The 27156-nt window shown below is 42.3% G+C and overlaps 1 protein-coding gene across 3 annotated transcripts in view; it reads right to left on the bottom strand.

Annotated features, from left to right (window-relative positions):
* Positions 1-27156, bottom strand: part of INTS1 (integrator complex subunit 1) — a 2399836-nt gene that overhangs the window by 2009098 nt on the left and 363582 nt on the right. For all 3 annotated transcript variants that reach the window (XM_044089756.1, XM_044089757.1, XM_044089758.1), the window contains exons 9-10: positions 17825-17970; positions 14545-14686 (exon numbers count right to left, since the gene is read on the bottom strand). In XM_044089756.1, the coding sequence (XP_043945691.1) occupies positions 14545-14686; positions 17825-17970 (288 nt within the window). The remainder of the gene's footprint in view (positions 1-14544; positions 14687-17824; positions 17971-27156) is intronic.

Genomic DNA, 27156 nt, shown 5'->3' with positions numbered 1-27156 from the left:
ATATTATCAGGTCCCATGGAAGCGATATTTTTGGCTTTGGACAGTGCAGCTTCTACCTGTGTAGCCGTAATATTAAGGATTTGGCTTTCTTTGGGTATTGGGATGGGCCCTTTAGGGGGTGAAGGGGGGGTAAAGTTTGCACTAAACCTGTGAGCCAAGATATTGGCAATATCTGTTGGTTCAAGAATGCCTTGTGGTTATCTTGAGTATCTGTAGCAATTTTGTTTTCATAGCTGGCTTTGGAGGATTTGATGAGGGATCTCAATTTTTTGCTGAGATTTACAAGGGAATTTTTCTCGACTTGGGACTTTACCTTTTTCTGCAACAGTTTTTTTCTTCTTTTGTAGAGTTTGTTAATGGCAGGGGACCACCAGATTGGCTGCCTTTTTTGGAGGTCAGGATCTTAGTTCTGATTGGTATGGCCTGATCCATGCACTTGTGTGAATGCTCGTACAGTGCCTTGGTGTATGATTCAGCAGCCATACATCCATTCTCCATTTGCATTGATGACGTGAAGTTTGACACTTCTATCTTTATTAGCTCAAAATTGGCTTTGGAGAAATTCTTCACTGTAGTTTCCTTCATGGGGGGGGGGGGGGTGAGGGTGGATTTGGATATCGACTGTGATTAACTTGTGGTCAGATCCTACCAGGGAGGAGTTGATGACTTGAGTAGAGCAGCGTTCCCTCATGTTTGTAATGACCAGGTTGAGTATGCTTCTACCTCTGGTAGGGGTGAGAATGAGAGTTGGTCCACGGCATTGGAATTAATGAATTCCAGAAATTGTTGGGCAAATGAGTTGGAACAGGTGTAGTTTTCCCAGCTAATTGAGGGGTAGTTAAAGTCTCCCAGTATAAGGGTATAAGGTTGAACCTTAATACTTTCCAGGGTGTTCAGGAATGCAGAGTGGGTGTCTTGAGGCATTGTGGGGGATCTATAGCAGGCTACAACCTGGATTACAGTTTTATCCAGTGTTAATTGTACCTGAAGTATTTCTGTTGCATTATGTTGGGAGACTAGTCTGGAGGTGTGCATGTCCCTTATGAAAATGGATACACCACAGCCTTTGGGGCCTTGGTCCACACCTCCTTTAGGGCTTTGGTCCAGATTTAGGGGCCGAAAGGTGTGATATGCATTGTAGCCTGGTAGCACTAGTGTGCTCTCTGGAGCCTTGAACCAGGTCTCTGTTACTGCACAGAGGTCGATGTTCTCCAGTTTAAGGAGCGACTCAAGTGAGTGCATTTTGAGATTTAGACTTCTAGAGTTGAGTAGCATTACCCTCAGGTTGCATTTTCTTACAGTTGTTATGGTGGTAAATTTGTCTTCAGGGCATTGCCTAAAAAAGGCACCATATCCTTAACATAAATGTAGATGTTCGAGTGTATTTGCTGTTGCAGTCATTACATTTGGGTTATCTGCCTGCAGGTAGCCCTCAGCTGGCCTGATTATCAACGTCTTGGGTCCTATGTCGGATGCTGTCTCATCTTCCATGACATCAGGTAGTCAGGGGTATAAAGCATGCAGCCGACACCATTACATCAGTTTTTCTTGCCCCAGATGTCAGGTGCCCCCATAATGGGAAGCAATTATATACAAGGTTACATCTCCAACAAAAAGCAAATACACCAGAAAGCTTAGATACAGTAAACAAGAAGAAAGGTATAGCCAATATATATCAGGGGGCTGGAGGGAGGGTAACCAGTACTGCAACAGTGAATACACTCGAACATCTACAATTATGGTAAGTGTACACAACTGTACTATGTTCTTCATGTTTCACTGTTGCAGTCATTACATTTGGGTAGATTCCCAAAGCTAAGGAAGGGAGGAGGTAGTAAGAGAGCATTAGGACCAGCTATTAGCCCTGCAAGACTGCAGTGGCAAAACCAGCTCTGGATTTAGAAAACATAGGCAAGTGGTAATGCTTGATGAAGGTACGTACAGAGCTCCAGGTAGCAGCTTCTAGGATGTTCCTGGTAGGAACACCTCTGAGGAAGGCTGTTGAAGTAGATGCAGCCCTGGTGGAATGTGATCTTATCCCCTGTGGGGTAGGTTTTCCATGGTGCTTATAGCAGAAAAGAATGCAATGGCCTATCCACTTAGAAATGATTTGCTTTGAAATGGCCTTCCCCTCTGCTCCTGCAGCAAAGGCAATTAGTAGCTGCTCAGTTTTCCTGATAGGCTTAGTCCTGCCCAAATAAAATCTAAGTTGTCTGTGCATGTCCAAAGAGTGCAGTATTTGTTCTCCTTTGTTCTGTGGATTAGAAAAGGTTGGCAAATGACTGGACTGATTAAGGGCCACACTGGATACCACCTTGGGCATAAAGGAAGGATTGGTCCTGAGGGACACCCTGTCTGCATGGAAGATAATGAAGGGCTCCACTGCCATGAGGGCCTGTAATTCAGACACTCTTCTTGCTGAAGTGATGGCTAGAAGGAAGGCTGTTTTCCAAGAAAGGAATTTCAACTCTGCAGTTGCCGCTCGCTCAAAAGGAGGTAGAGTAAGCTTTTCCAATACAAAGTTAAGGTCCCAGGCTGGAGTAGGGGCTCTCCAGGGTGGTCTTAAATTTTTGGCCCCTCTGAGAAACTGCTTTAGCAGCGGGTGAGAGAAGAGGGGCGGGCTCAGTATTGTAATGTGCTGAAATGGCTGAGGCATGAATTTTAATAGATGAAAAGGAAAGGCCGTTGTGGAGCATCTCTGTTAAGTATTGATGAATATGCGGTAAGCTGGGCACTGATATGTCCATCCCCTGAGTCTGGCCCCAGGAACAGTACCTTTTCCACTTTTCAGCATAGGATTTTCTAGTACTAGGCCTCCTTGCTTCAAGAATGACATCAGCACTTGCTTATTGAGGGAGGGTATTGGAGATTTCAGGTAATTAGCCAGACTGCAAGGTTCAGGGTTTGAAGCTGAGGGTGCAGAATCTGGCCCTCCTGCTGGGACAGCAGGGAAGGGGTCTGAGGCAGGTGCTATGCTTCCAGCAGTGACATACTGCGCAAGAGGGGGTACCAGTGTTGGCGTGGCCAGTCTGGTGCATTGAGAATTGTCCTTGGCTTGTCCTGTTTGATATTTAGCAGAACTTTTAAGAGGAGAGGCAGAGGGGGAAAGGCATAAACTGAGAGGCTTTCCCAGGTGAAGGACAGGGCATCCACTTTTCAAGCTTGTCTGTGGGGAGTCTTTGTGCAGAATTTGTCCAATTGGTAGTTCCGAGAGGAGGCAAACAGGTCTATCTCTGGACTCACCCATTTGTTTCTCAAAGTGCTGAATATCTTTGGTTCCAGTTTCCACTCCTGTGGGTCCATGAGGTTTCTGCTTAGGTCGTCTGCCAGTGAATTTAGCTTGCCTGGCAGGTATTGAGCTTGTAGGTGCACTTGGTAGCTCAAGGCTGTGTTCCACACAGCAATGGCTAGTCTGCAGAGAGGGTATGAGTGGGTTCCCCCCTGCTTGTTTATGCACCACATAACAGTGGTGTTGTCTCTGTCTTTACCAATAATTGCCCTGGAAGAACATGGTCCTTGAAGGCTGTCAGAGAATTCTGTACAGCTAACATTTCTTTTTGATTCATATGCAGGTGCATTTGACTCCGGTTCCATTTGCCCTGAATGCACTGCCCTGCCAAGTGAGCCCCCCATGCATAGTCTGATGCATCTGCTGTTAGGGTTTGGGCGACAGGGGGTAGAGTGAATGGCAGTCCCTTGTTGTGGTAGCAGTCTTCTGCCCAACAAATGAACTCTGTCTTTATACAAGGAATGATAGGGATCATTGATTACAGGTCCTGAGAATGTTGACACCATAGGCTTTTTAGATACCATTGTAGCTTCCTCATATGCAGTCTTACATATGGAATTAGTAGGATGCAAGAGGCATGAACCCCAGGGTTTGTAGTATTTTCATTGCAGATAGCTGGGTCTTTGTGGTCAGTAGTTTGAAGTAGGCTGTTAAATAAACTTGTTTCTTTGGCGTGAGGTAGGCCATCTGGGAAGTTTTGTTCAAGCTTGCTCCCAGGAATACAATTTGTTGGCAGGGTACTAGGTGAGATTTCATTTCGTTTATGGTGCACCTTAGTGAAGTTAGCAGTTTCTTTACAAATGCCAGATGATTTAATAGTATGTCCTGGTTTTCTGCCTGAATTAGACAATTGTCCAGGTATGGGTATATTTGAATATTTCTTTGCCTGCAGAATGCAATAACTAGAGCTAGGCACTTTGTGAATACCCTGGGCACAGTAGATAAGCCAAAGGGCAGTACAGACAACTGATAGTACAAGTAGCCTGCTCTGAAGAGTAGGCATTTTCTGCAAGACTCCCTTATTGGGATGTGCAGGTAAGCTTCCTTTAAGTCCAATGTTGCCAACCAGGCATTTTTGCCTAGCATGGGAAGCTGCTGATGAAGAGTTAGCATTTTGAATGTTGGGATTACCAAAAATGTGTTTAGAATAGACAGGTCCAGGATAGGATGCCAGGAGTGGTCTTTTCTGGGTACTAGGAAAAGTCTTGAGTAAAAACCTTGTCCCCATTCCTCTGCTAGGACAGACTGAATAGCCCTGATACTTAGAAGAGAGAGAACCTGCTGTTGAGCCTCTGCCCACTGATTTGGGGGGTAGGTCTGGCCAACCGTTTGGGGTTGATAAGGAAGTGGAATCTGTATCCTTGGGAAACTATATTTAAAACCCATTTGTCTTGGGTAATGAGTTCCCAGTTTTTTGCATGCAGGGCGATTTTTCCCCGTAAGGAGGCAGACAGTTGAGCAGGGCTTGGAAGGTTTAAGTTTAAGTCATTTTGACAGTTTACCATGGGGGAGTGTCTTACTACTTCCAGCTTTGGAAGTGGGAGCCCCCCCACTGCTTAGGCCTGTGAGTACTTTGAGACTGTAGCCTAGGTGGTCTGCTGTTCCTGGGTTTGGAATGAGAAGGCCTGGAAGACACTGGAAAGGACCAATTCTTAGAAGGCCAATGCCAATGTCTACTAAATCTGGGAGGCTGTACTTGCAGGAAATCTTTAACAGTTTGCATAGGTTTAGCTTTTTCCTCCATCCTTTTAAGTACTTCTTCTGCTTTGTTGCCAAACAGACGGTCCTGGTTTAAGGGAGCATCCAGTAATTTAGCTTTAACATGATCTGGCAACTTTTGCTCCTTAAGCTAAGCATGCCTTCTAATAACAGACCCAGTGACAGCAGCCCTGCAAAATGCTTCTAAAGAGTCAAAACCACACTGCAAAGTATGTTTACCAACTTGTTCAGCAAAATGCATTAAATCCTGTAATTCTTTATTTTCAGCACAGTCAGGAATCAACATAATTTTCTGTTTAAGTAGTCCAATAATATGCTGCTGATACTTTAACATATGAAACTGACAGTTTAAGGCCCTAATGGCCAAAGTAGCAGAAGTGTATACTTTCTTACCCAATCTGTCCAGGGCCATGGAATCTCTATCAGAGGGGGTAGAGTTTTTGGAAGTAGTAGCCTTAATGTCTTTGGGTCCCTGTGAAATGGTCTCTGGGTCCACAGTAGGATTCTTAAAAAGGAACTTGTGAGAGTCAGGTATTTTGTAATATTGACAGCTAAGGTACAAGGTTAACTCTAACTTAACAACTCCACAGCCACAGAAGAAGTTGTCTGTTGACTCTAACTTAGTCACTTAACTAGATAGTGCCCCCAACTGGGGAATTTTATATATATACATATATATATATATATATATATATATATATATATATATATATACACACATATATATATATATATATATATATACACACACACACACATACACACACCATACATGTACCACTATGTTCACACCAGTGAGTTCATCTAAAGCAGTAGCGCTTCGCTCAGTTCTGCTACCTAATTTACCATTCAATGCCGAGATCTCTGTCATTGGCTTAACCTGCGCCTGTGTTTATGCACACAGAGCAGCTGGACATGCATACTTTAATTAAATGCAATCCGAACATTCGGACTTCTATTTTTTTGTTTTCTATAATGTTGTGTGGCCAAGGCCCCAAATGGCACCAGTCCATAGGCAATTGCCTAGGGCACCTTGTGCTGGATCCATCCCCATTTGAGTGTTCTGAACCTTCTTCGTTTGGGTTTTTTAAATATCATTTCAAATGCTTCATGGATTATGATCAAGGGGGTACAGCAGAAGAGGCCATATGAAGGGGAATCACACCTGAAGAGGCCAGAAAGGTGCTATGACGATCACTGTCACTCTGCAGCGGGCTGCCTTTTGGAGAAATTTCACAATCAGAGGAATCTGGGATAAGCATACAGGTGTCCCAGGGGCCAAGCATACAGCAATGCATCTCTGGGCGACTGCCCCTGAAGGAGGACTAAGGCATAATACCTTCTGCACTTGGTGTGGGATGGAGAGGCAAAGAAGTTGTAATAAGAAGTCCCCCAGCACCGGAAAATCTGAGCCACTGCTCTTGGATTTAGAGACCACCCGTGAGGAAGCTGAATGTTCCTGCTCAGGCTGATGGCCCGAATGTTGGACTTATTTATTTAATTTGTTTTACATTTGTTGACCGGGATAGTCCGACTGGATGCATGTCCATTTTCAGTGGAGGCCCGGGGAGAAAAGCTCCATGGTAAGCAGTTAAGATTGCAGATACATTACATATTGCAACTAGAACATTTACATTGATTACATACGTAAGCAAGTTATACAAATTCCACAGGTTAGAGGTAATCCCGAGTGTACGCCAAGATTAAGTTACACATTTTTTACTCATTCTAGAGGAGAGTTAGCCAGGCTTGATACACTGACATAGCCAGTTAAGTGCTGTTTGAGTCTTGTCTTAAAATTGACACAGGGTGGAAAGTAAAGTAATATTAGCTGGGAGAGAGTTGCAGGATTTACCTACAGACTTGGAAAAGAGAGAGTCACCGGCTGTTGGATTTTTTAGTTTAGTGTCTAGATTGCCTGCATTTAATGTAATCTTGGGGGTCTTTAGTAGTACGCCATAAAGCCCATGCTTTGTTTCTAAGGGTAATTTTGAGTTTGGACTCTTTAGAAAGTCATGGCGCAGTTTTTGCCTTTGTTCTTTTTGAGCAAACAGGTGCATGCGAATCAAGGATCTCAAAGAATTTGTTGTTAAATTATACAACTGCTTCCTCTAAGGGGAGGTGTTTTAGAATACACCAATTACATGAAGGAGTTCTTGTTGGAATTTGGCAGGGTCAAAGTTTTTTTTGTTTCTTACCATTCTATGTAAGGGGTGTTGGGGGTTAATGGCTTTGTGCTTAATTATATAGGTGAGAAGGTGATTGCTTAGGTCATCAGGGAGGGTCCCAGATTTGGGGGAGACTATTTATGAGTACCCAGTCAAGTATGCTTTCTTTTTGGTTAGGTTTACCTATCCTGGTAGGGGTGGTTATGATTTGTGTAAATGCATGCAGGTTAATATGAATGGTTGGGGATTCTGAAGAACAGGTGCCCCAGTCTATGTTAAAATCACTGAGTAGTAGGGTTTCTTGGAGGTAGTGACATGACAGCCAATGAAGGGTATCTTCAAGTGTAGATATACTGTTACCTGGGGGAATGTACATACAGATTGCATTGATACATTTATTTTTTATTAAAATGCAATTTGGTGGCAAGAATCTCAGTTATTAATCTGAGATGGTTGTATAGCATCTATGATGACACTCAACTCAGATTTATAGAGAACAACTACCCCACCCCCCTTCCTGGAAACACGATCCAGCCTGCGTATGTTGTACCTAGGTGGTAACCCTTCACTGTCTGTAGTGTTAGGTTTTAACCAGATTTCAGATAAACAAAGAATCTCAGGGGAGTGGACAGCCAGGACTGCATGCAGTTCATGTACATTGTTATTACTGCTTCTAATACTGAGGTGACAGGCCAGGAGAGAGTTAGTTGGCCTATTAATCGTAGGTTTGTAGCTTGGAATACAAGTAGAGGGGGTAGGTATATCTGAAGTGGATGGGCCAGGGTTAGGGTGGATATCATCACCAAGTGTGAGGTTAGGTCTATACCTAGTGATGAACTTCAGGATTTGGTTTATAAGTTTATAGTAGTGTTTAAATCTAGAACTAATGTGTCTGGGATTTATGTGTTGATAGAGTGAACAAGATGTTGAGCAGGACATGGTACTGTAAGTATGGTTAAAGTGTGAGGATTTACAGCTGGGGTGATAGTATAGCCTTTTGGGGCCTGAAATCCTGTGAGAAACTGGTTTTCATACAAGGTAAGGAGGTATAGGGCGAGCAAGAGGGGTAGCAAAAAGGAGTATTGTACAGTTGTGTACATTTGCCATAAATGTAGATTTTCGAGTGCATTCACTGTTGTAGTCATTACATTTGGGTAATCTGCTGGTAGGTTGCCCTCAGTCGGCCTGAATTCTAAAGTCTTGTGTCCTGCGTCAGTTGCTGTCTCCTCTTCCATGACGTCAGGTCGTCAGGGATATAAAACACGCAGCCGACGCCATTTTCTTTAGTTTTTCTTGCCCCAGATGTCAGGTGCCCCAAAAAGGTAGCAAAAATATATATGTATAAAAACTATATATACATGCATCAATATAAACTTTACCTTCATCTAGAAGCAAATACACCACACAGGTTGTAGAAGATAGAGAAGGAAAGATAAACTCCAGAATGAAAGGGGGATGGTGGGTGGGTAACCTGGACTGCAACAGTGAATACATTCGAACATCTACATTTATGGTAAGTGTACACAACTATACTATGTTCGTCATGTTTCACTGCTGCAGTCATTACATTTGGGTAGAATCCCAAAGCTATGGTTGGGAAGGCTGGAGCTAAACAGCATTAGGTGCAGCTATAAGGTCCTGCAGAACTGCAGTGGCAAAGCCTGCCCTGGACTCAGAGTAGAGAGGCAAATGATAAAGCTTTGTAAAGGTGTGAAAAGGACTCCAAGTAGCAGCCTCTAGAATGTCTTTGGTTAGTACTCCTCTGAGAAAGACTGCTGAAGTAGCTGCAGCTCTGGTGGAATGAGACCTAATGCTCTTGGGCATAGGTTTACCATGGTGTAAGTAGCAGAAACTAATGCAGTGGCTTATCCACTTTGAAACAGTCTGCTTTGAAATAGCCTTTCCTTCTGATCCTGTAGCATATGTCACAAGTAATTGCTCAGTTTTTCTTAGAGCTTTAGTCCTGCACAAGTAGAATCTTAGCTGTCTGTGTACGTCCAAGAAATGCAGAATTTTCTCCCCCTTGTTCTACGGATTTGAATAAAAGGTTGGCAGATGAATAGTTTGGTTAAGGGCCACACTGGAAACCACCTTAACCATAAATGTTGGATTTGTCCTCAGAGACACACTGTCTGGGTGAAATATGATAAAAGGCTCCACAGCCATGAGGGCCTCTAGCTCTGAGAATCTTCTTACTGAAGTAATTGCTAGTAGCAGAGCTGTTTTCCATGATAAGAACTTTATATCAGCAGTAGCAGCTGGTTCAAATGGAGGCAGGGTGAGCTTTTCCAACACATAATTGAGATCCCATGCAGGTATTGGTGATCTTCTAAGAGGCCTTAAATTTCTGGCTCCTCTAAGATACTGCTTTAGTAAAGGATGAGAAAAGACTGGCGGCTCTGTATTGTAATGAGCCGAAATGGCAGAGGCATGGATTTTAATTGATGAGAAAGATAGGCCTTTGTCAAGCATCTCAGTCAAGTATTGCAATATCTGAGGAATATTTGGTTCTGCTGTATCAGTTCCTTGTGCTTGATTCCAAGCACAGAATCTCTTCCATTTATCAGCATAAGATTTTCTAGTACTAGGCCTTCTGGCTTCCAAAATGACATCCATCACAGCTTTGCTGAGAGGTGTTGTCTGTATAACTACATGATCAGCCATGCTGCCAGGTTCAGTGTCTGGAGTTGATTGTGCAGGATCTGACTGTTTTGCTGGGACAGTAGTTGAGGTCTTTGAGGTAAGGTCCAAGCTGGGTATTGAGATAAGCTCCTTAGGACTGGGTACCAGTATTGGCAGGTCCAGTCCGGGGCAATTAGTATCATCTTTGGTTTCTCTTGTCTTTTAGGAGGACCTTGGGAAGAAGAGGCAGAGGAGGAAAGGCGTAAACTGATAGGTTTTTCCAACTGAAGGATAGGGCGTCCACTTTCCATGCTTGTCTGTGATAAGTCCTTGTGCAGAATCTTTTCAATTGATAATTTTGAGGAGAGGAAAACAGATCTATGTCTGGGCTCCCACATTTCTTTGTTATCATGCTGCAGACTTGTGGATCTAGTTTCCACTTGTGAGGATCCATAAGGTTTCTGCTTAAATTGTCTGCCAGAGTATTTTGTTTTCCTGGCAGGAATTCAGCTTGAAGATGTATCTGGTAAGTCAAAGCTGTGTCCCACAGTGCCATGGCTAATCTGCAGAGGGGGTATGAGTGCGTGCCCCCCTGCTTGTTTATATACCATGTGACCATGGTGTTGTCCGTCTTTATCTGTAGTTGCCCTGGATGAAGTAAGTCCTTGAAGGCTGTCAGGGCATTTTGAACAGCTAGCATTTCTTTCTGGTTGATATGTAGATGCATTTGTATTGGGGTCCATATGCCCTGAATGCATGTTCCCGCCATGTGGGCCCCCAGGCATAATCTGATGCATCTGTTGTTAAGGTTTGGCTGGCAGAGGGTAGAGTGAAGGCCCGTCCCATGTTTTGGTGACATGCCTTTGCCCTTCATAGAAACTCCTGTTGTAGGCAGGGAATGAGAGGAATCATTGTTTCCAGACTGTGACAATGTTGACTCCATAAGTTTTTTAGGTACCATTGAAGTTTCCTCATATGCAGTCTTGCATATGGACTCAGTAGGATGCAGGATGCCATGAAGTCCAAAGTCTGCAGAATTTGTCTTGCAGATAACTGGGTTTTTGTTGCCGTCAGTTGCTTTTGCTTGTCTGGCGTGAGGTAAGCCATCTGGGCAATTGTATTCAAGCTTGCATCCAGGAATGTTATCTTTTGAGAGGGTACCAGTTGTGATTTCTTTTCGTTTATTGTGTACCCTAGGCATGTTATAAGCCTTTTCACAAATGTCAGGTGTTAAAGAAGAATGTCCTTGTTCTCTGCTTGAATGAGATAGTCGTCCAAGTAAGGATATATCTGTATACTTCTTTGTCTGCAAAATGCAATTACTGGTGCCAGGCACTTTGTAAAGACCCTGGGCGCAGTAGATAAGCCAAAGGGCAGTGCAGAGAATTGGTAATGCATTAAGCCAGCCTTGAATCTGAGGCATCTTCTGCACGACTGCCTTATTGGGACATGCAGATATGCCTCTTTTAGGTCTAATGTCACCAGCCAAACATTCTTGCCCAGCATGGGCAGAAGCTGCTGCAGAGTCAGCATTTTGAATTTTAGAATGTCCAGGTATGTGTTTAAAATTGATAAATCCAGTAGTGGCCGCCAGGCCTTGTCCTTTCTGGGTACCAAGAACAGTCAAGTAAAAACCTTGTCCTTTTTCCTGTTCTGGTACTGGCTGAATGGCCCCTATATCCATGAGGGATGTAACCTGTTTCTGTGCCTCTGCCCATGGATTTTTTGGCAGATCTGGCCACCCGTTTGCCATTGGCAGAGTATGGAAATGGAGTCTGTATCCCTGTGATACTATGTTTAGCACCCACTTGTCCTGGGTTATTAACTGCCAATTTTGAGCAAAAAGTGCTAATTTTCCCGATAAGGGAGCTGCCAAAAGATAAGTGCTTGGTGTAGGCAGAGGGAAGTCATTGGGACTGTTTTCTGTAGGTTTGTGCTTTATCTCCTTCAGATTTGGAGGTAGAAGTGCCCCATTGCTTTGACCTGTATGAATCTTAAGGCTGGTATCCTGAACCCTTAGGGCATCTGGATTTGCCCCCTTTGAGCTCTGTCTGACACAGGAAAGGACCAATTTTTTTGTAGGCCAGTGTCTACTGAATCTTGGTGGCTGCACTTGTAAGAAGTCTTTTGCAGTTTGCATAGACTTAGCTTTGTCTACCATTTTCTTTAAAACCTCTTCTGCCTTAATACCAAACAGAGTATCATGCTGTAAAGGTGCATCTAGTAATTTAGCTTTAACATGATCAAGCAAATTTTGTTCCTGTAACCAAGCACGCCTCCTAATCACAGATCCAGTAACTGCGGCCTTGCTGGAGGCCTCTAAGGAATCAAAACCAAATTGCAAAGTATGCTTTCCAACCTGTTCAGTGGCATGCAATAATTCCTGCAATTCTTTATTTTCTGCACATTCAGAAATCAACATCATTTTCTATTTCAGCAATCCCATAACATGTTGTTGATATTTGAGCATATGAAAATGACAGTTTAAGGCCCTAATTGCCAAGGTTGCAGATGTATAAACCTTTTTTCCCCATCTGTCCAGTGCCCTTGAATCTCTGTCAGAGGGGGTAAGATTTTTTGCTGTTGAGGCCTTAACTCCCTTTGGACCCTGTGAAATAGTTTCAGGATCAGCACCAGGGTTTCTAAATAAAAATTTGTGTGAGTCAGGAACCCTGTAATATCTGTCAGGCTTGCTGGGAGCCAGTGGTAAGGAGTCAGGGGTCAAGCTTGACTCCGGAAACACATCATCCACAATGTCTAAAACAGGGGGTATGGCTAAAGGCCTGTGCTGAGGGAGAAAAAGGAAAATTCTGAGCCTCTTTTTTGATTCTGAGAAATCTTGACTCTCCCAGTGAAAATTCTCCCTCAAAGTATGCAAGGTTTCTCCAAATGAATAATCCTCAGGAGGTGATGCAGATGGTATAGACTCCTCTGCATCAGAATCCCCATAGGGAGGTATAGATAATTCCTGATCAGAAGAGGAATCAGAAGAAATAGAAACCTGATCTGAAGATTCATAATCAGTGTCTTGCCTAGGCCTCTTATCTGGAGGGGGATGGGAACCCCTGATCAAGGTAATAAGGTCTTCAGCCATTTTGATCATCTGTTTTTTAGGCATAGAGTCCTGTGCACGTGGCTCATGCATCAGTTTTTTAGTTTTAGAAGTTGCTTTTGTCTTTGGTTTTGCAGCTGTCGTCGGTTTGATATAAAAATGTTGAGGCCTGAATACACCCTCAGAAGCCGGTGCCTGCTCAGCGGCTCCGGACCCATCAGAGGGAAATACATCCGTGGGTCCAATACTTTGAGTATCTCGCAGCATGCCGGACTCCACATAGGTGTCAGTAGGGGCCTGCGACTCGAAAGTATCAGGTATCAGGGGCTGTGAAAGTGTCTCACTGAGTACCGGCGAACTGGTGACTGGCTTAGGAGAAGCTTTGTCATCAGTTTTGGACCTCGACTGTCTCTCTCTCTCTCTGTCCTTTTCTTTGCGTTTGTCATGTATTCCAGTAGTCGGACTGCTATCCGACGACATTTCTGGGTAACTAAATCTGTTTCCAAAATACTTTGAGGCAAAAATATACAGACGCTTAATAGTGCGTTGGTTAAATCTAGCACAAAACCGACAGCTAGGCACATTGTGATCAGGGCCTAGGCAAGGAATACAGTATAAATGGAAATCCTTATGAGGTATTTGCTTCCCACAAGTAATACAATTATTAACTTTTTCTGGCATCAGTATGGAGCAAGAAAAAAGTTTCCCCAGCGGGGTACTTAGCTTTAGTGAAGACTTCAGTTCTGAAACTCAAACTCGAACATTTCAGGAGTTGGCCAACCGGCACTTGCGAAATGCTTCTGCTTCGGTCACCGCGTGGCAAGAAAGACTAAAGAAAATGGCATTGGCTGCTTGTTTTATACCCCTGACGTCATGGAAGAGGAGACAGCAACCGACGCAGGACTCAAAACTTTGGAATTCAAGCAAACTGAGGGCAACCTGCCAGCAGATTACCCAAATGTAATGACTGCAACAGTGAAACACAAAAAACATCTGTTTTACCTTATGATACACCACCAGAAGATGGAGTGGTAAAATATAGGTAATAGAATGGGGGGGGTGGAAGAATGCCAGATGAACGCTTATAGGTAATGGAATGGGGGTGGGAGAATGCCAGATGAAAGCTGATAGGTACTATTAAAATATAGGTAATGGAATGGGGGTGGGAGAAATTATGCCAGATAAAAGCTGATAGGTTCTAGTAAGAGGGGGTGTGGCTATTGGACTATAAATTTAGGGGTATTGGGAGTGGGTGGGAATTGGGGGCAGGGAGGGGCGTGAAGCGAGCCCGAGCGTAGTGGGTCCCTTTTTATGCACCTATAAACATGACATTTCAGTGACATGCTATGCACTCATAGGGTTTTACGAGTTGTAGCTGGAAGGCGAGAATGAGACAATGAACTAACTCTACTGTATTAAACGAATATGCTGGAAGATTACTCATTCTAAAGCACAATTATTAGCAGTCAGTTCTTGTTTTCTGTATAATGTACAGGCTTTTCATACAAAAATATTCACTACAAATGCCCCACACACAATAAGGTGCAGTTTTAATCCTTTCAGTAAAAAAGCTCAAAAGCTACACAAAAATACTCATTTTCAAAAAATGCAGTATGTGTACATGGTCAATTAGAACCTGCAGAAAAGCTGTGGGGGATCTTAAGAAGAAGAAACAATAGAAGGTTGTTACTCACCTTGGGAGCAAGTTCAGCGCTGTGCTGTAAGACGGTGTACAAGACCTGCATATTGTTAGGGTTCCGGGCATTAGACAGCTCATTAAAGATGACAGACTTAACTGTTGTGCCCAAGTTCTCCTTGTGAGCATTCAGTAGCTCCCTGGAAAAAAAAAAAAAAAAAAAAAAAAAAAAATCAAAGCAGTTTTTTCCAGACTTCATTTCAGCAGAACAAATGCCAAATAATGTAAATATGATAGCATGCTTTCAAAAAAAAAAAATGAAAACAAAATACATCATTTTGATAGGCTTCTTAAAGCTTAATGAATCGCTTGTCATTGAAAAGTACTCATTTAAATGACATTTTACTGAAACGGAAAATGATGCTAACAATACTGACACAACCTCAAACAGTGGTTTTCCCTCTACACTGAAGTTAGGCAACCTGAGTTGTAATACATATGTTAAATTTCAAAGGGCGCAGGTGACATGCAACATGCAAAAATAATTCCATTTTTGTTTTTAATAAAATTGTTTGATTAGGTTATATGGTGATATGGAGTGTACTTCTGGGTGAAATGCAATTCATAGTAATTTGTTCAGTTTGCATTATGCTGAAAAACATACATGGATACATACTGCAGACACTGAAAACAGGAAAAGGTTCATGAAAAGTAGAAACATCCAGCCAAAAATCTGGACATATAATTAGCATAAAATATGAATACCAAATAGTACATAATTCTTCCCACTTCCAGTAGAAATGTGGGATGCTACTCAGAAACAAACAAGAATGATGGAAAATATAAGCACATTATCTAAGTGACAGTGTAAAACCTGTACACGTTAATGTACTGAACTTAATTCTACCACACAAGGTAATTTATTTTTGATTCTGAAAAAAGGAAATTTGAGATGCATATCCTCTTTTTTTTAATTTGTACCTCTAGTATGCTGGTCATGTAGTATAGTTTTCTGTGCACTGGACAGCTTCAAAAAACATATGTGATGAGAGTGGATTCAGACAAATGGAAGAAGGGAGTAAATCAAGCCGTAAACAGGACATGCCTCCAAAATAGAGACAGTTAAGAGATCTGGCCACAGAAAAAGAACGCAAATGGAAATTCTGAGAGGTGACCAATAACACTAAATGATAATGTAATACATAATGAGCATCAGTGTAAGACTAACCAGTAAGAATGCAAATATAAGGAAATGTATGTAAATACACACAAAGAAAGGCCAAGCTCAATCAAAACTGCCCATCTGCTGCAGCTACATCTTCAATTAACCTTCCTTTTTCCGATACCTGACTTATGCACCTTTAAACCATTCTACAATTTACAAGCTATCCCTACTTTTAATGCAGGATATCCCTCCAGGTGGATAAAGCCCTAAACTATGACCCAGGTGACCTGGGTTTGAGTAGTGGCTAGAACGACTGACAGGAAGTTAAGAAAGGAAGGGTGGCACCTATTCTGTGTGATGATTTGTGACAGTTACCGCCACTCTGGTTGAGGGTGGCAGAGGTCACACACAGCACCATAAATAGCATCCAGTTGGGAGAGACATCCTTTGTAGCTTGCAAAGGAGCACACAAAAGTGGGACTTGGGAACACAGGCAGCTCTTACTTTGACATGGGTTGGCATATCAAAACCATGGAATATGTTTATGTTACATAACCACCTCTAATGCCTCTGTAAATGATGGCAATACCATGCTCAAGCACCCCCCAACCAACAGATCTGGAGGCTGAGTTCCCGCAGACAGAAAACCCGGGCCACTGTGCCATTGGGTAGACCAAATTGTTACAGACTAGGAGGCAAAAAGATGAAGTAAAAAAATGCACTTCACAACACATTTACCAAATCTTTGAAATAATATTTAATGATGCAGGTCTTAAATAACACCTCTCCAGCTGTAATCCATTAACATGCCTTTCCATTAATGTTCCTCTTTTTGCCAACCTCCCCCTCTGGCTGTGGTATGTCCATATCATAAATCTCCTTTCCTCCTACTATCCCAATATGCATATTCTCAGTTTTTAGAACTCTTCCTAATAATCCATGTATCTTGCTCCTCTTATCTGAACTCTCAGCTGCACATTTTCAGATTGATTTTCCACTCCCAAGAACTGAACAAAATAATCTGGATAAGGCCTTAAAGAAGAATGACATCTGTACAATAGATGTCCATAGTTATTATACTCTGGAATAAACTACTTATCTATATAAAGCTCCTCATTAGCACTCCAAGAAAAATCTTGATAACTGAATGGGAAATAGGAAATTCACCCCGGGGATCACCTCTGCGGCTCTGCTCGACAGTGGCACAGGAAAATAATTTTCTTGGGTGGCAAAAGCCAGGGTACCTTTTTGGCTGGGCTTGTATAGGCCCCAGGGCCAATAGCCTAGTACCTACCCATGAACCTATGAACCCAGTCACCTCCAGCAGTCTTCTGCCTTTACTACTGCCTCGTAATACTGCACTACATAACACAGCCTTTAGAAATATTAAATGTCAACATCATTTCTTTCTCTTTTATATCCAGTAGCACCCTTGTGAAAAGACACACACCAGCTTTTAATTTCCCCACAATACATATAATTAGCACCAGCTGGCTGTCACATATTAGTTCACCCTGCAAACATACTAGGTCATGCCAGAAGATGCCACCTCCATCTTTAATCCTCAATCAGGATGACCTCTTCTCTCCAGATTCTGTGTACAACCTGAAAAAGTCTGGAAGTGCAACTCTCTTTGAGAATGCAAGATTACACAGCATCGCTCCACTCTCCCCACAATGAGAAAGTAGTGCAATGTAACCTTAACCTCTGTGGAAAACGTGTCCCTAAATAATTTTAAATAGATACTGCATACATATAACATAACATCACATAGTTCAAAAAGGATACTATGCAAACTATGAAAAAAAAAAAAACAACTGAATTACATAATGGACAAGGCCAGCTGCACCTTACAGAAAATAGGGCACAACTGGTATCTTCTTTTTTAAGTTACGGATTGCCTGAAAATAGGTCTGGACTGTATAAAAAAATATTACAACCATTTTTCTTACCCATGGCTCCATCTTAAACAGTGATGATACAGGGTAAGGAAATAAACAGCAACTGCTTTTCCAGTTACTTTCTTACTGTAACTAACATGTAACATTTGTCTACTTCTGCTGGTCACTGCAAAGCAAAAAAAAATCAAAAATAAAAACAGAATTTTTAGTTGAAAAAATTTTGAGATTTTAAGTTACACTACACTTTTCATTTTCATATAACTGATACTTACCGTATGCAAAGCATATAGTGGTTGAGCAGAACTTTGGGTTTCAGTCGGATTTTGATCAGGTTTGAAATTGCTTCAATATCCTCTGCACTGTGGGAGTTGCAGTTCATGCAAACAGACATCAACAGGTCTTGTGCTGGACGAGTAAGCTAAGTTAAGGATGAGAAAGGAAAAAATAATGCAATAAAACTGAGACTTTGATACTTTAAAGGTTAGCAGCTACCTATGGTGCCCATTTGATCAAAGTCTGACCTTTCAAAGATGAGCAAAAAATTACTAAACAAGAAAAAGAAACATTCACCAGAAGTCACAAATAAAAACACAATTCCTTACTGGACACTTTAGAACTATTTTCAGCTTACTCAAGTAATCTACAACTGAAACCTACAATGGAGTCATGGGATTACAAGAGACGTCAGCTTCTCCCCATAAACAGTTCCTCTTGTGGGTATGGTTGACAGTGGTGAGACTCTCATCAGCACCAGTCAATATCATGGTAGTCGGAAGTACAAGGTTCATTAACTATTGTTAATATGCGCATTGTACCTATTAAAATCAGAGCAATGTCCACAGGCATTTGACAACAGTTCAGCTACCATCAATGCAAACAGAAATGTCAGAGACACTACTGGCACTCACCAACTTTAAGCAACAAGTAAAGACCAGCCCACTGACCAGATGATGCGAGAGTAGCATAAATGCACTGCTACTCAAAGGGGCTATAAACAGCAACATTAATTCATAGAGTCTGACGTCACCAGCTGCCTAAAAGTACAGTTTTGTACCTACCATAAATGTAGATGTTAGAGTGCTAATACAGCTGCAGTAATCACAGATGGGTTCTCTGCTGTCAGGCGGGTCCTCAGTCAGCCGAATTCCAAAGTCCTGGTCCGGCGTCGGTTGTCGTCGCTTTCTTCCCTGACGTCAGTGCGACAGGGGTATATAAGACACAGCCGACGCCATATTCTTCAGTCTTTCTTGCCCCAGATGTCAGGTGCCCCCAGAAGGAAGGCAATACATAAATTATACATATATATATATATATATATATATATATATATATATATATTCAAGCAATGCAATGTAGTCAAAAAACAGTAGTTGCAAGCAAATACACCATAGAAGGATAACCCCAAATTAGGTTGCAAGAGGAGGTGTTAGCCACTAGTCCTTTACCAAGAGGGGAAGGAGGGAGGGAAAACTGTACTGCAGCTGTATTAGCACTTGAACATCTACATTTATGGTAGGTACAAAACTGTACTATGTTCATCGTGCATACAGCTGCAGTAATCACAGATGGGTAGAATCCCAAAGCTACGCACAGGGTGGTAGGCACTAGGTGGAACTGGGATGAGCCAGAATGCCCTGCAATACAGCAGTGGCAAAGCCTGCTCTAGTTTTGGAATATAAAGGCAGGTGGTAGTGTTTTGTGAAGGTATGCACAGAACTCCAAGTGGCTGCCTCCAAAATATCTTTGGTAAGAACTCCTCTGAGGAAGGCTGTAGAGGTAGCTGTGACCCTGGTGGAGTGGAATCTGATGCCTGTAGAGACAGATTTTCCATGATAGGAGTAACAAAACCGTATGCAGTGGCCTATCCATTTTGAAATTGTCTGTTTGGTAACTGGCTTCCCTTGAGCTCCTACAGCATAGGACACAAAAAGCTGTTCTGATTTCCTGAAAGGCTTTGTTCTGTCCAAATAGTAACATAGCTGTCTATGGATGTCTAAGGAGTGTAGCAGCCTTTCCCCTTTGTTTTGAGGATTAGGGTAAAAGGTAGGTAAGTGTATGGCTTGATTTAAAGCTACCCTGGATACCACTTTAGGCATAAATGATGGGTTGGTTCAAAGGGAAACCCTGTCCTGATGGAAGATGAGAAAGGGCTGCACAGCCATGAGGGCTTGTAGTTCCGAAACCCTACGAGCTGAGGTAATGGCCAGAAGGAAAGCTGTTTTCCAGGACAAATATTGCAAATCTGTTGAAGCAGCTGGTTCAAAGGGAGGCAATGTTAATTTTTCTAAAATGTAATTAAGATCCCAGGCTGGCACTGGTTGTTTCCTTGGTGGTCTTATATTCTTAGCCCCTGTGAGGAACTGTCTTAAGAGTGGGTGAGAGAATAAGGGTGGATCTGTGTTGAATTCTGCAGAAACGGCTGAGGCATGGATTTTTAAGGAGGAAAATGAAAGTCCACTGTTCAGCAGCTCAGCTAGATAATGTAGTACCTGAGGCAAATTCAGTTTTCTAGGGTCCTGGCCTTTTTTCTCATTCCAAGAGCAAAACCGTTTCCATTTTGCGGAGTAAGCCTTTCTAGTAGATGGCCTTCTGGCCTCCAAAATGACATCCTGCACCTCTTTCGGGAGTAGGGTCTGTTGAGGTGTTAAGGAATTTTCCATGCAGCGAGATTGAGTGTTTTCAGCTGGCTGTGAAGAGTTTTGTAGCTGTGCTGAGTCAACAGAAGAGGCATTAGAGGTAGGGGCCAGGGAGGAGTATGTGTTAGGCTCCTCAGGAGTGGATACCAGTGTTGTCTTGGCCAGTCTGGAGCAATCAGTATAATTTTCGGTCTGTCTGCTCTTGCTTTCAAGAGCACCTTGGGCAGAAGAGGCAGAGGTGGGAAAGCGTAAACTGTCCATGCTGTCCAACTGAAGGAAAGGGCGTCCACTCTCCAGGCCTTTGGATGAAAGGTCCTTGAACAAAACTTTTCCAATTGATGATTCCTGTGGGAGGCGAAGAGATCTATGTCTGGCCTCCCCCACGCTTGGATTATCTTTGTAAACACTTGAGGATGCAACTTCCATTCGTGTGGATCTGTCATATTTCTGCTTAGATCGTCTGCCAGCGTGTTTTCCAAACCTGGCAAGTACTGTGCTTGAAGTTCGGTTTGCCATTCCAGAGCCAAGTTCCAAAGTGTCATGGCTAGTCTGCACAGGGGGTATGAATGTGTTCCTCCTTGTTTGTTTATGTACCACATTACTGTGGTGTTGTCTGTTCTTATCAATAATTGTCCTGGATGCAGGAGGTCCTTGAAAGCTGTAATTGCATTTATCACTGCTAGCATTTCTTTTTGATTGATGTGAAGGTGCTTTTCTTTTTGGGACCATTTGCCCTGAATGCACCTGTCTGTCATGTCGCCCCAGGCGTAATCTGAGGCGTCTGTTGTGATGACTTGATTTGCTTGAGGCTTGCAGAATGGGAGACCTGTGTTTGTTTGACATGCTTGGGCCCACCATAGAAATTCCTTTTGCAAACATGGAATTATTGGTATTATTGTTTCCAAACTGTGGCTGTGTTGAGACCATAGGTTTTTTAGGTACCATTGAAGTTTCCTCATATGCAACTTTGCACATGGGATTAAAAGAATGCAAGATGCCATGAATCCCAGAGCCTGCAGGATTTTCCTTGCAGCAAGCCTGGTACAATTTGCTAGTATTTTGAAGTACTGAGTTAGTTGCCCCTGTTTTTCTGGCGTAAGATAGGCCATCTGGGTGTTTGTGTCCAAGTTGGCACCCAGGAAAGTTATTTTCTGAGATGGTGTTAGTCTGGATTTCTCTTTGTTGATTGTGTATCCCAGAGAGTTCAGTAACCGTGTTGCATAAGCCAGATGATCCAGAAGTATGTGCTTGCTGTCCGCTTGGATCAGGCAGTCATCCAAATAAGGGTAAATTTGTATCCCTTGAAGTCTGCAGTAGGCAATTACTGATGCCAGGCATTTCGTGAATACTCTGGGCGTAGTAGATAAGCCAAAGGGCAATGCTGAGAATTGATAGTGGATTGAACCTGCAAGAAATCTGAGGTATCTTCTGCAGCTTTGTCTGATTGGGACATACAGGTATGCCTCCTTGAGGTCCAATGTTACCAGCCAAAACTCCTTGCCCAGCATGGGAAGAAGCTGCTGTAATGTGAGCATCTTGAATTTTGGTACGAGTAAGAATGTGTTTAGGATGGATAAGTCCAAAATGGATCTCCAGTCGGTTCCTTTCCTTGGTACCAGAAATAGCCTGGAATAAAAACCTTGGCCTTGTTCGTGAGTAGGTACCTCTTGAATAGCTTTCATGTCTATGAGCCTTGAAATTTGTAGTTGTGCCTCTGCCCTTTGATTGTGTGGCAGGTTTGGCATGCCTCTCATTTTTGGTAGAGTGTGAAAATGAAATCTGTAGCCTCTGTCTATAACGTCCAGGATCCATTTGTCTGTTGTGACAATATGCCAATTTCTTGTAAATAATGCCAGCTTTCCTCCCAAGGGTGCTGCCAGCTGAGACTTGCTTGGCATGGAAAGGAGGAAGTCATTGGGTTTGTTTCCTATATTGTTGTGCACTGTCTTCGCCACCTCTTGGTTCTGGAGTTTGCCATTGCCTGCCTCTATATGATCCTTGTGATTGTCCTCTGCCCCCTTGAGCGCCTGTATCTACCTCTTTGGGGCATGTCCGTGGCTGGAAAGGACCAGTTTTTAGAAGGCCAATTTCTGCTAAAACGTGGTGGTTGAACCTGTAGAAAAGCTTTGACAGATTGCATAGATTTGGCTTTTTCTTCCATTTTCCGTTATATCTCCTCAGCATTAGTACCAAATAGCACATCCTTTTGTAAAGGAGCATCTAGTAGTTTAGCTTTCACATGATCAGGCAAGATTTGTTCCCTAAGCCATGCATGTCTACGAATAACTGATCCTGTAACAGCAGCTCTACTTGAGGCCTCTAGGGCATCATAGCCACATTGTAAGGTGTGTTTACCCACTTGTTCTGCACTATGCATCATATCCTGCAACTCCTTCAAATCTGGTTGTTCAGGTTGAGACATTTTATTTCTTAATTGTGATAACAGAAACTGCTGATATTTAAGCATATGAAACTGACAATTTAAGGCCCTCATGGCTAGGGTGGCCAAGATATACACCTTTTTTCCCCACCTTTCTAAGGATCTTGACTCTCTTTCGGAAGGTAGTGGATTCATAGCAGTAGAGGCCTTCATTCCCTTGGGGCCTTGAGAAATGGTTTCAGGGTCAGCATTATGGCTTTTATACAGAAATTGGTGAGAGTTAGGAACTCTGTAGTACCTATCAGGCTTGACTGGGGCAGGAGGCAGGGAATCCGGATTAAGGCAAGCCTCCAAATAAACATCATCCAGTATGTCCACAACAGGAGGTATCGCCAGAGGTCTGTGTTGAGGTAACAAAAGACATTCCCCAAGTCTTTTCTTGGAATCAGAAAAGTCTTGGCCTTCCCAATGGAAGTGTTCCCTCAAGGTGTGCAAGGTTTCCCCATAAGAAAAATCCTCAGGAGGAGATACAGAGGGAATGGACTGCTCCGCATCAGAATCTTCAAAAGGGGAGAAAGAGTGTTCCTCTACATCAGAATGATCTGAAAAAATGGAGCCCTGATCCGAAGAGGGAGAATCTTCCTCCACTCTGGGTCTCTTGTCTGGAGGGGGTTGGGAACCCCTGATAAGAGTAATTAAATCCTCAGCCATTTTAAGCATCCGCTTTTTAGGCATGGGGCCTGGAGATGGGTCCTGTACAACAGGCCTCTTGGGATGCCTGGCTGATTTGGACTTAGTAAAGGCCTTAATTGAAAAGGAAGATGAGGGTCTAAAGACACCATGGGTGGAAGTGGACCTGTCCGCATTAGGAGGCTCAACGCTCACAGTGGCTTCGGTGGTTGTAGTCTGGGTATGGGCCGAGGTACCTGCGGTCTCAGTTACAGAAGACCCCGCCAAAGAAGTGTCGTCGGTAGTCAGGGACTGCATAGGCGTCTCGCTGAGAACCGGACCACGTGTAGCTGGTTTTGGCGTGGTGTCGGTGGGGACCGCGGACCTCGCGTGTCGGTCTTTGTCCTTGCGTTTTTTGGACAAAATGGTAGTCGGAGTCTCCGACGACATTTTATAATCAAAGGCTTTACCGAAAAAGTGTTGGGCGAACTCCGCCCGACGCTTAATAGTGCGCTTATTGAAAGTAGCGCAAAAGCGACAGCCCGAGACGTCGTGGTCTGGGCCTAAACAAGGTATGCAGAGGGAATGGAAATCCTTATGCGGTATTTGCTTCCCACAAGAAATACAATTGTTAACTTTTTCTGACATCGGTCTGAGGCAAGAAAAGTTTCCCCAACGGGGTACTTAGCTTTAATGAAGACTTCGGTTTCCAATTTTTCGTAAATTCAGGAGCTGGCCGATCGGCACTTGCGAACTGCTTCTGCTTCGGGCACCGCGCGGCAAAAAAGACTGAAGAATATGGCGTCGGCTGTGTCTTATATACCCCTGTCGCACTGACGTCAGGGAAGAAAGCGACGAAAACCGACGCCGGACCAGGACTTTGGAATTCGGCCGACCAAGGACCGACCTGACGGCAGAGAACCCATCTGTGATTACTGCAGCTGTATGCACGATGAACATCTACTATACACTCATCCAGTCAGTATCCATAATGAACAAATTAGTTGAAAATAACCTGTTACCATACCCCCAAAATATGAACATAGGTGCATTTAGTCTAGGAAACATAGCACCATTACGCACAATCAACACATTTAAATATACACTGTTACACTAACAGTACTTAACATGCTTTAAGTCATGCAACTTAAAAACATAAGATGAACATGTACTGTTAATACTATATTATCCTGCATAACAAAAGAACTAGGACTGATTTTTTTTTAAATATACAAGTAAATATGACAAAAACAACAGTGATCTCATGTCTGACAAAAGTGAATAAGTATAATAAAAACTGATAAGACAGGAAATAAGAATGAAAAGTTTCTTTTTTTCTATATAATTTTTCTCTCCATGTCTACAGACCACTTAGCATTCCCTTACAAGTCTTAAGCCATATTTTGTTCCTCCATATTAGGTATCCACAAGCACTGAGGTTAGAGATGACTGGAGGAGCTGTTGTATATGATGCAGTTATGGAGGTTGTGTAGCTCTCTCCAGCATCCTGGTAATGAGGACATTTACAATAAAGCCATAACACTTGCCTTGGTTGCTGAAAAGAGGACCCACTTCACCACAGGCACACTATGCCCTCCCTGTATACGAGTATCCTTCTACCTACACATTATTAAGGTTACAGTCGCCGGTTTGAGATCATCAAATCCACATCCTAAATCTTGACTAGCTAGAATTAAATGCATAAACAGCTTCCTCCACCCAATATAAAACACAAGTAATCAAACAGATTAGATGAAAAGATAGAATGCATTAACAAATTCTTTGAACCAGCACCAGTGCTGTACTCCTTCAATTTAACCAGCGCTTGCATATTCAAATGTTTCTAACTGATACAGAAGTTTTCTGCTCTGGCTGAGGGAGTTAGCTGATATACTCTCTCCTCCCATCCTTTGATTGCTTGTGGTTTGGGTTAGAAGGAGGAAGGCATTTCCGCACTTACTTATGCCAGTCTTAATTACTGAGCCTTAGCAGCGGGTGAAAAAGGTCTGCGGACCAATCTACATACCTGGTAAAAAAATAAATAAATGGACAGATAAATAAATAAATGCTTCAAGTGTAATTAAATAAGTATCTTTAGCTGCATTCCTCTGAGCCTCACAGGGTTGGTTTTGTGTGTGTGTGTGTGTGTGTTCGCACACATACTTGTGTACATATGAATTTGTGTGCAAGTGTGTGTCCCTAACTTATTGCAAACGTGTATTACAGCCCTCTTCTTATATTAAGAACAGTCACTTGTGGCACTATGTATTCATTTATATAAAGCAACTGCTTGAACTTCAATCCATAACTTTTTGGAACCTTACATATCTTCTGTTATTAACAGGCTTGCTGAATTTTGCTTAAGTTACATTTTTTTTTCCGTACTTTAAGAGAGAATTTTTTTTACAACAAAGAAGTACTGCCATAGGGGTCAAAATTTGCCCTTAGTTATTCTATTTATGGTGTTACTTGAGGAGAGGCATTTTTATGTGAATCAATGCCTTATTAATAATTTTATTTTACAGATGTTTTATTAACTATCTCTTCATGGTTAAAACAACAATTGAGTCTAGACGTTTTGAATAAAATAAATAAAAAATGAATTGAGTTACTTTAACTTGCAATATAAAATTTAAAATGCCAGAGTTTTTTATGTGAAGATTTAAGTTAAAACTGGGCAGCACCGTGTAATTCTACACAGAAAACTAACCACCATTAAATTTCACTCCCTTATGTAGAAAATTTTCAAGATAAATAACTTTATTCAGAAACCAAATCGTTTACAAGTCAATGATAACATATTTGGTCTGGAAGCATGGGATATAGCACACATGATAAAGGGCGAAGAGGAAATAATAATAATATTAATAATAATGATAAAAGAGGAAGACCTACGATAAGATTTATGGATATGGTGAGAGAGGGCATGCAGGTGATTGGTGTGACAGAGCAAGATGCAGAGGACAGGAAGAAATGGAAACAGTTGATCTGCTGTGGCGACCCCTAATGGGAGCAGCCAAAAGAAGATGATGATAAAGGACAAAGAGGGGTTTTATGCCCCACCACCCCATACCAACTTACTTGTGCGCTAACTGTAAACCTGCTGCAAATTTCAAACCTAAAAATCACAATATCAAAAACCCTTTATCCAACAGTACCACTACAAAAAACACACAGTGCTAAATCTATTCTCTTATCCTAGCCCTTACTCTTACTGTAACCCATAAAAAACTAATACACACATATACTACAAAATCCACTGGTAATACTATATACCACTGGTGATAACATCTGCTAGGAAGACTGGCAAATGAGAGGTAATACAATTAGTGAGGGAATTATGGGAGACGATAGTTTAAGCACTGGAGAAACTATTTTTTTTCTAACAGCTTAAGATCCACCTCCTCGAGACAGATAACCCAACTGTCAAGATGCATACAGAGAATAACATAGGATCCATTCTTTGAACCATTCAGTTAAATACAAATTGGCTTTTAGTGTTGTCAATTTGTCAGTTACTGTGTTACGTAGGATAGTGTCAAACACCTGAGCAAGGTCAAGAAAAGCAGTATGCACTACCAACCCTTCCCTTTATCAAGTGCTGCTGTCTCAAAGAATGCCACAAGATTCAAAGGTAAAATCTCCCCTTAACAACTTATTCAGTTCCATATCTAACAGAAGTAGGTGCCCTGAATCGTTCTAGAGGAGCTTCATTATGTCCTTCTTCATGACTTTACATAGAATACAGGTCAGGCTAATAATGCATCTAAATCTGACTGCATCTGGCATGGCTCTTGTGAAATGGCACCGTTACAGCTTGTTGCTATAGTTCAGGGACCTGCAAAAACTAAAATATTTCATTTAAAATTACTGCTGTAAGTTTAGTCATATTTTCTTAGGTTATGTACAGGAAACCACC

The sequence above is a fragment of the Protopterus annectens genome, chromosome 12.part0 (assembly GCF_019279795.1).
Source record: "Protopterus annectens isolate FY-2018-M chromosome 12.part0, PAN1.0, whole genome shotgun sequence".
Classification (NCBI taxonomy): domain Eukaryota; kingdom Metazoa; phylum Chordata; order Ceratodontiformes; family Protopteridae; genus Protopterus; species Protopterus annectens.
This window is presented reverse-complemented; position numbering and strand designations above follow the sequence as displayed.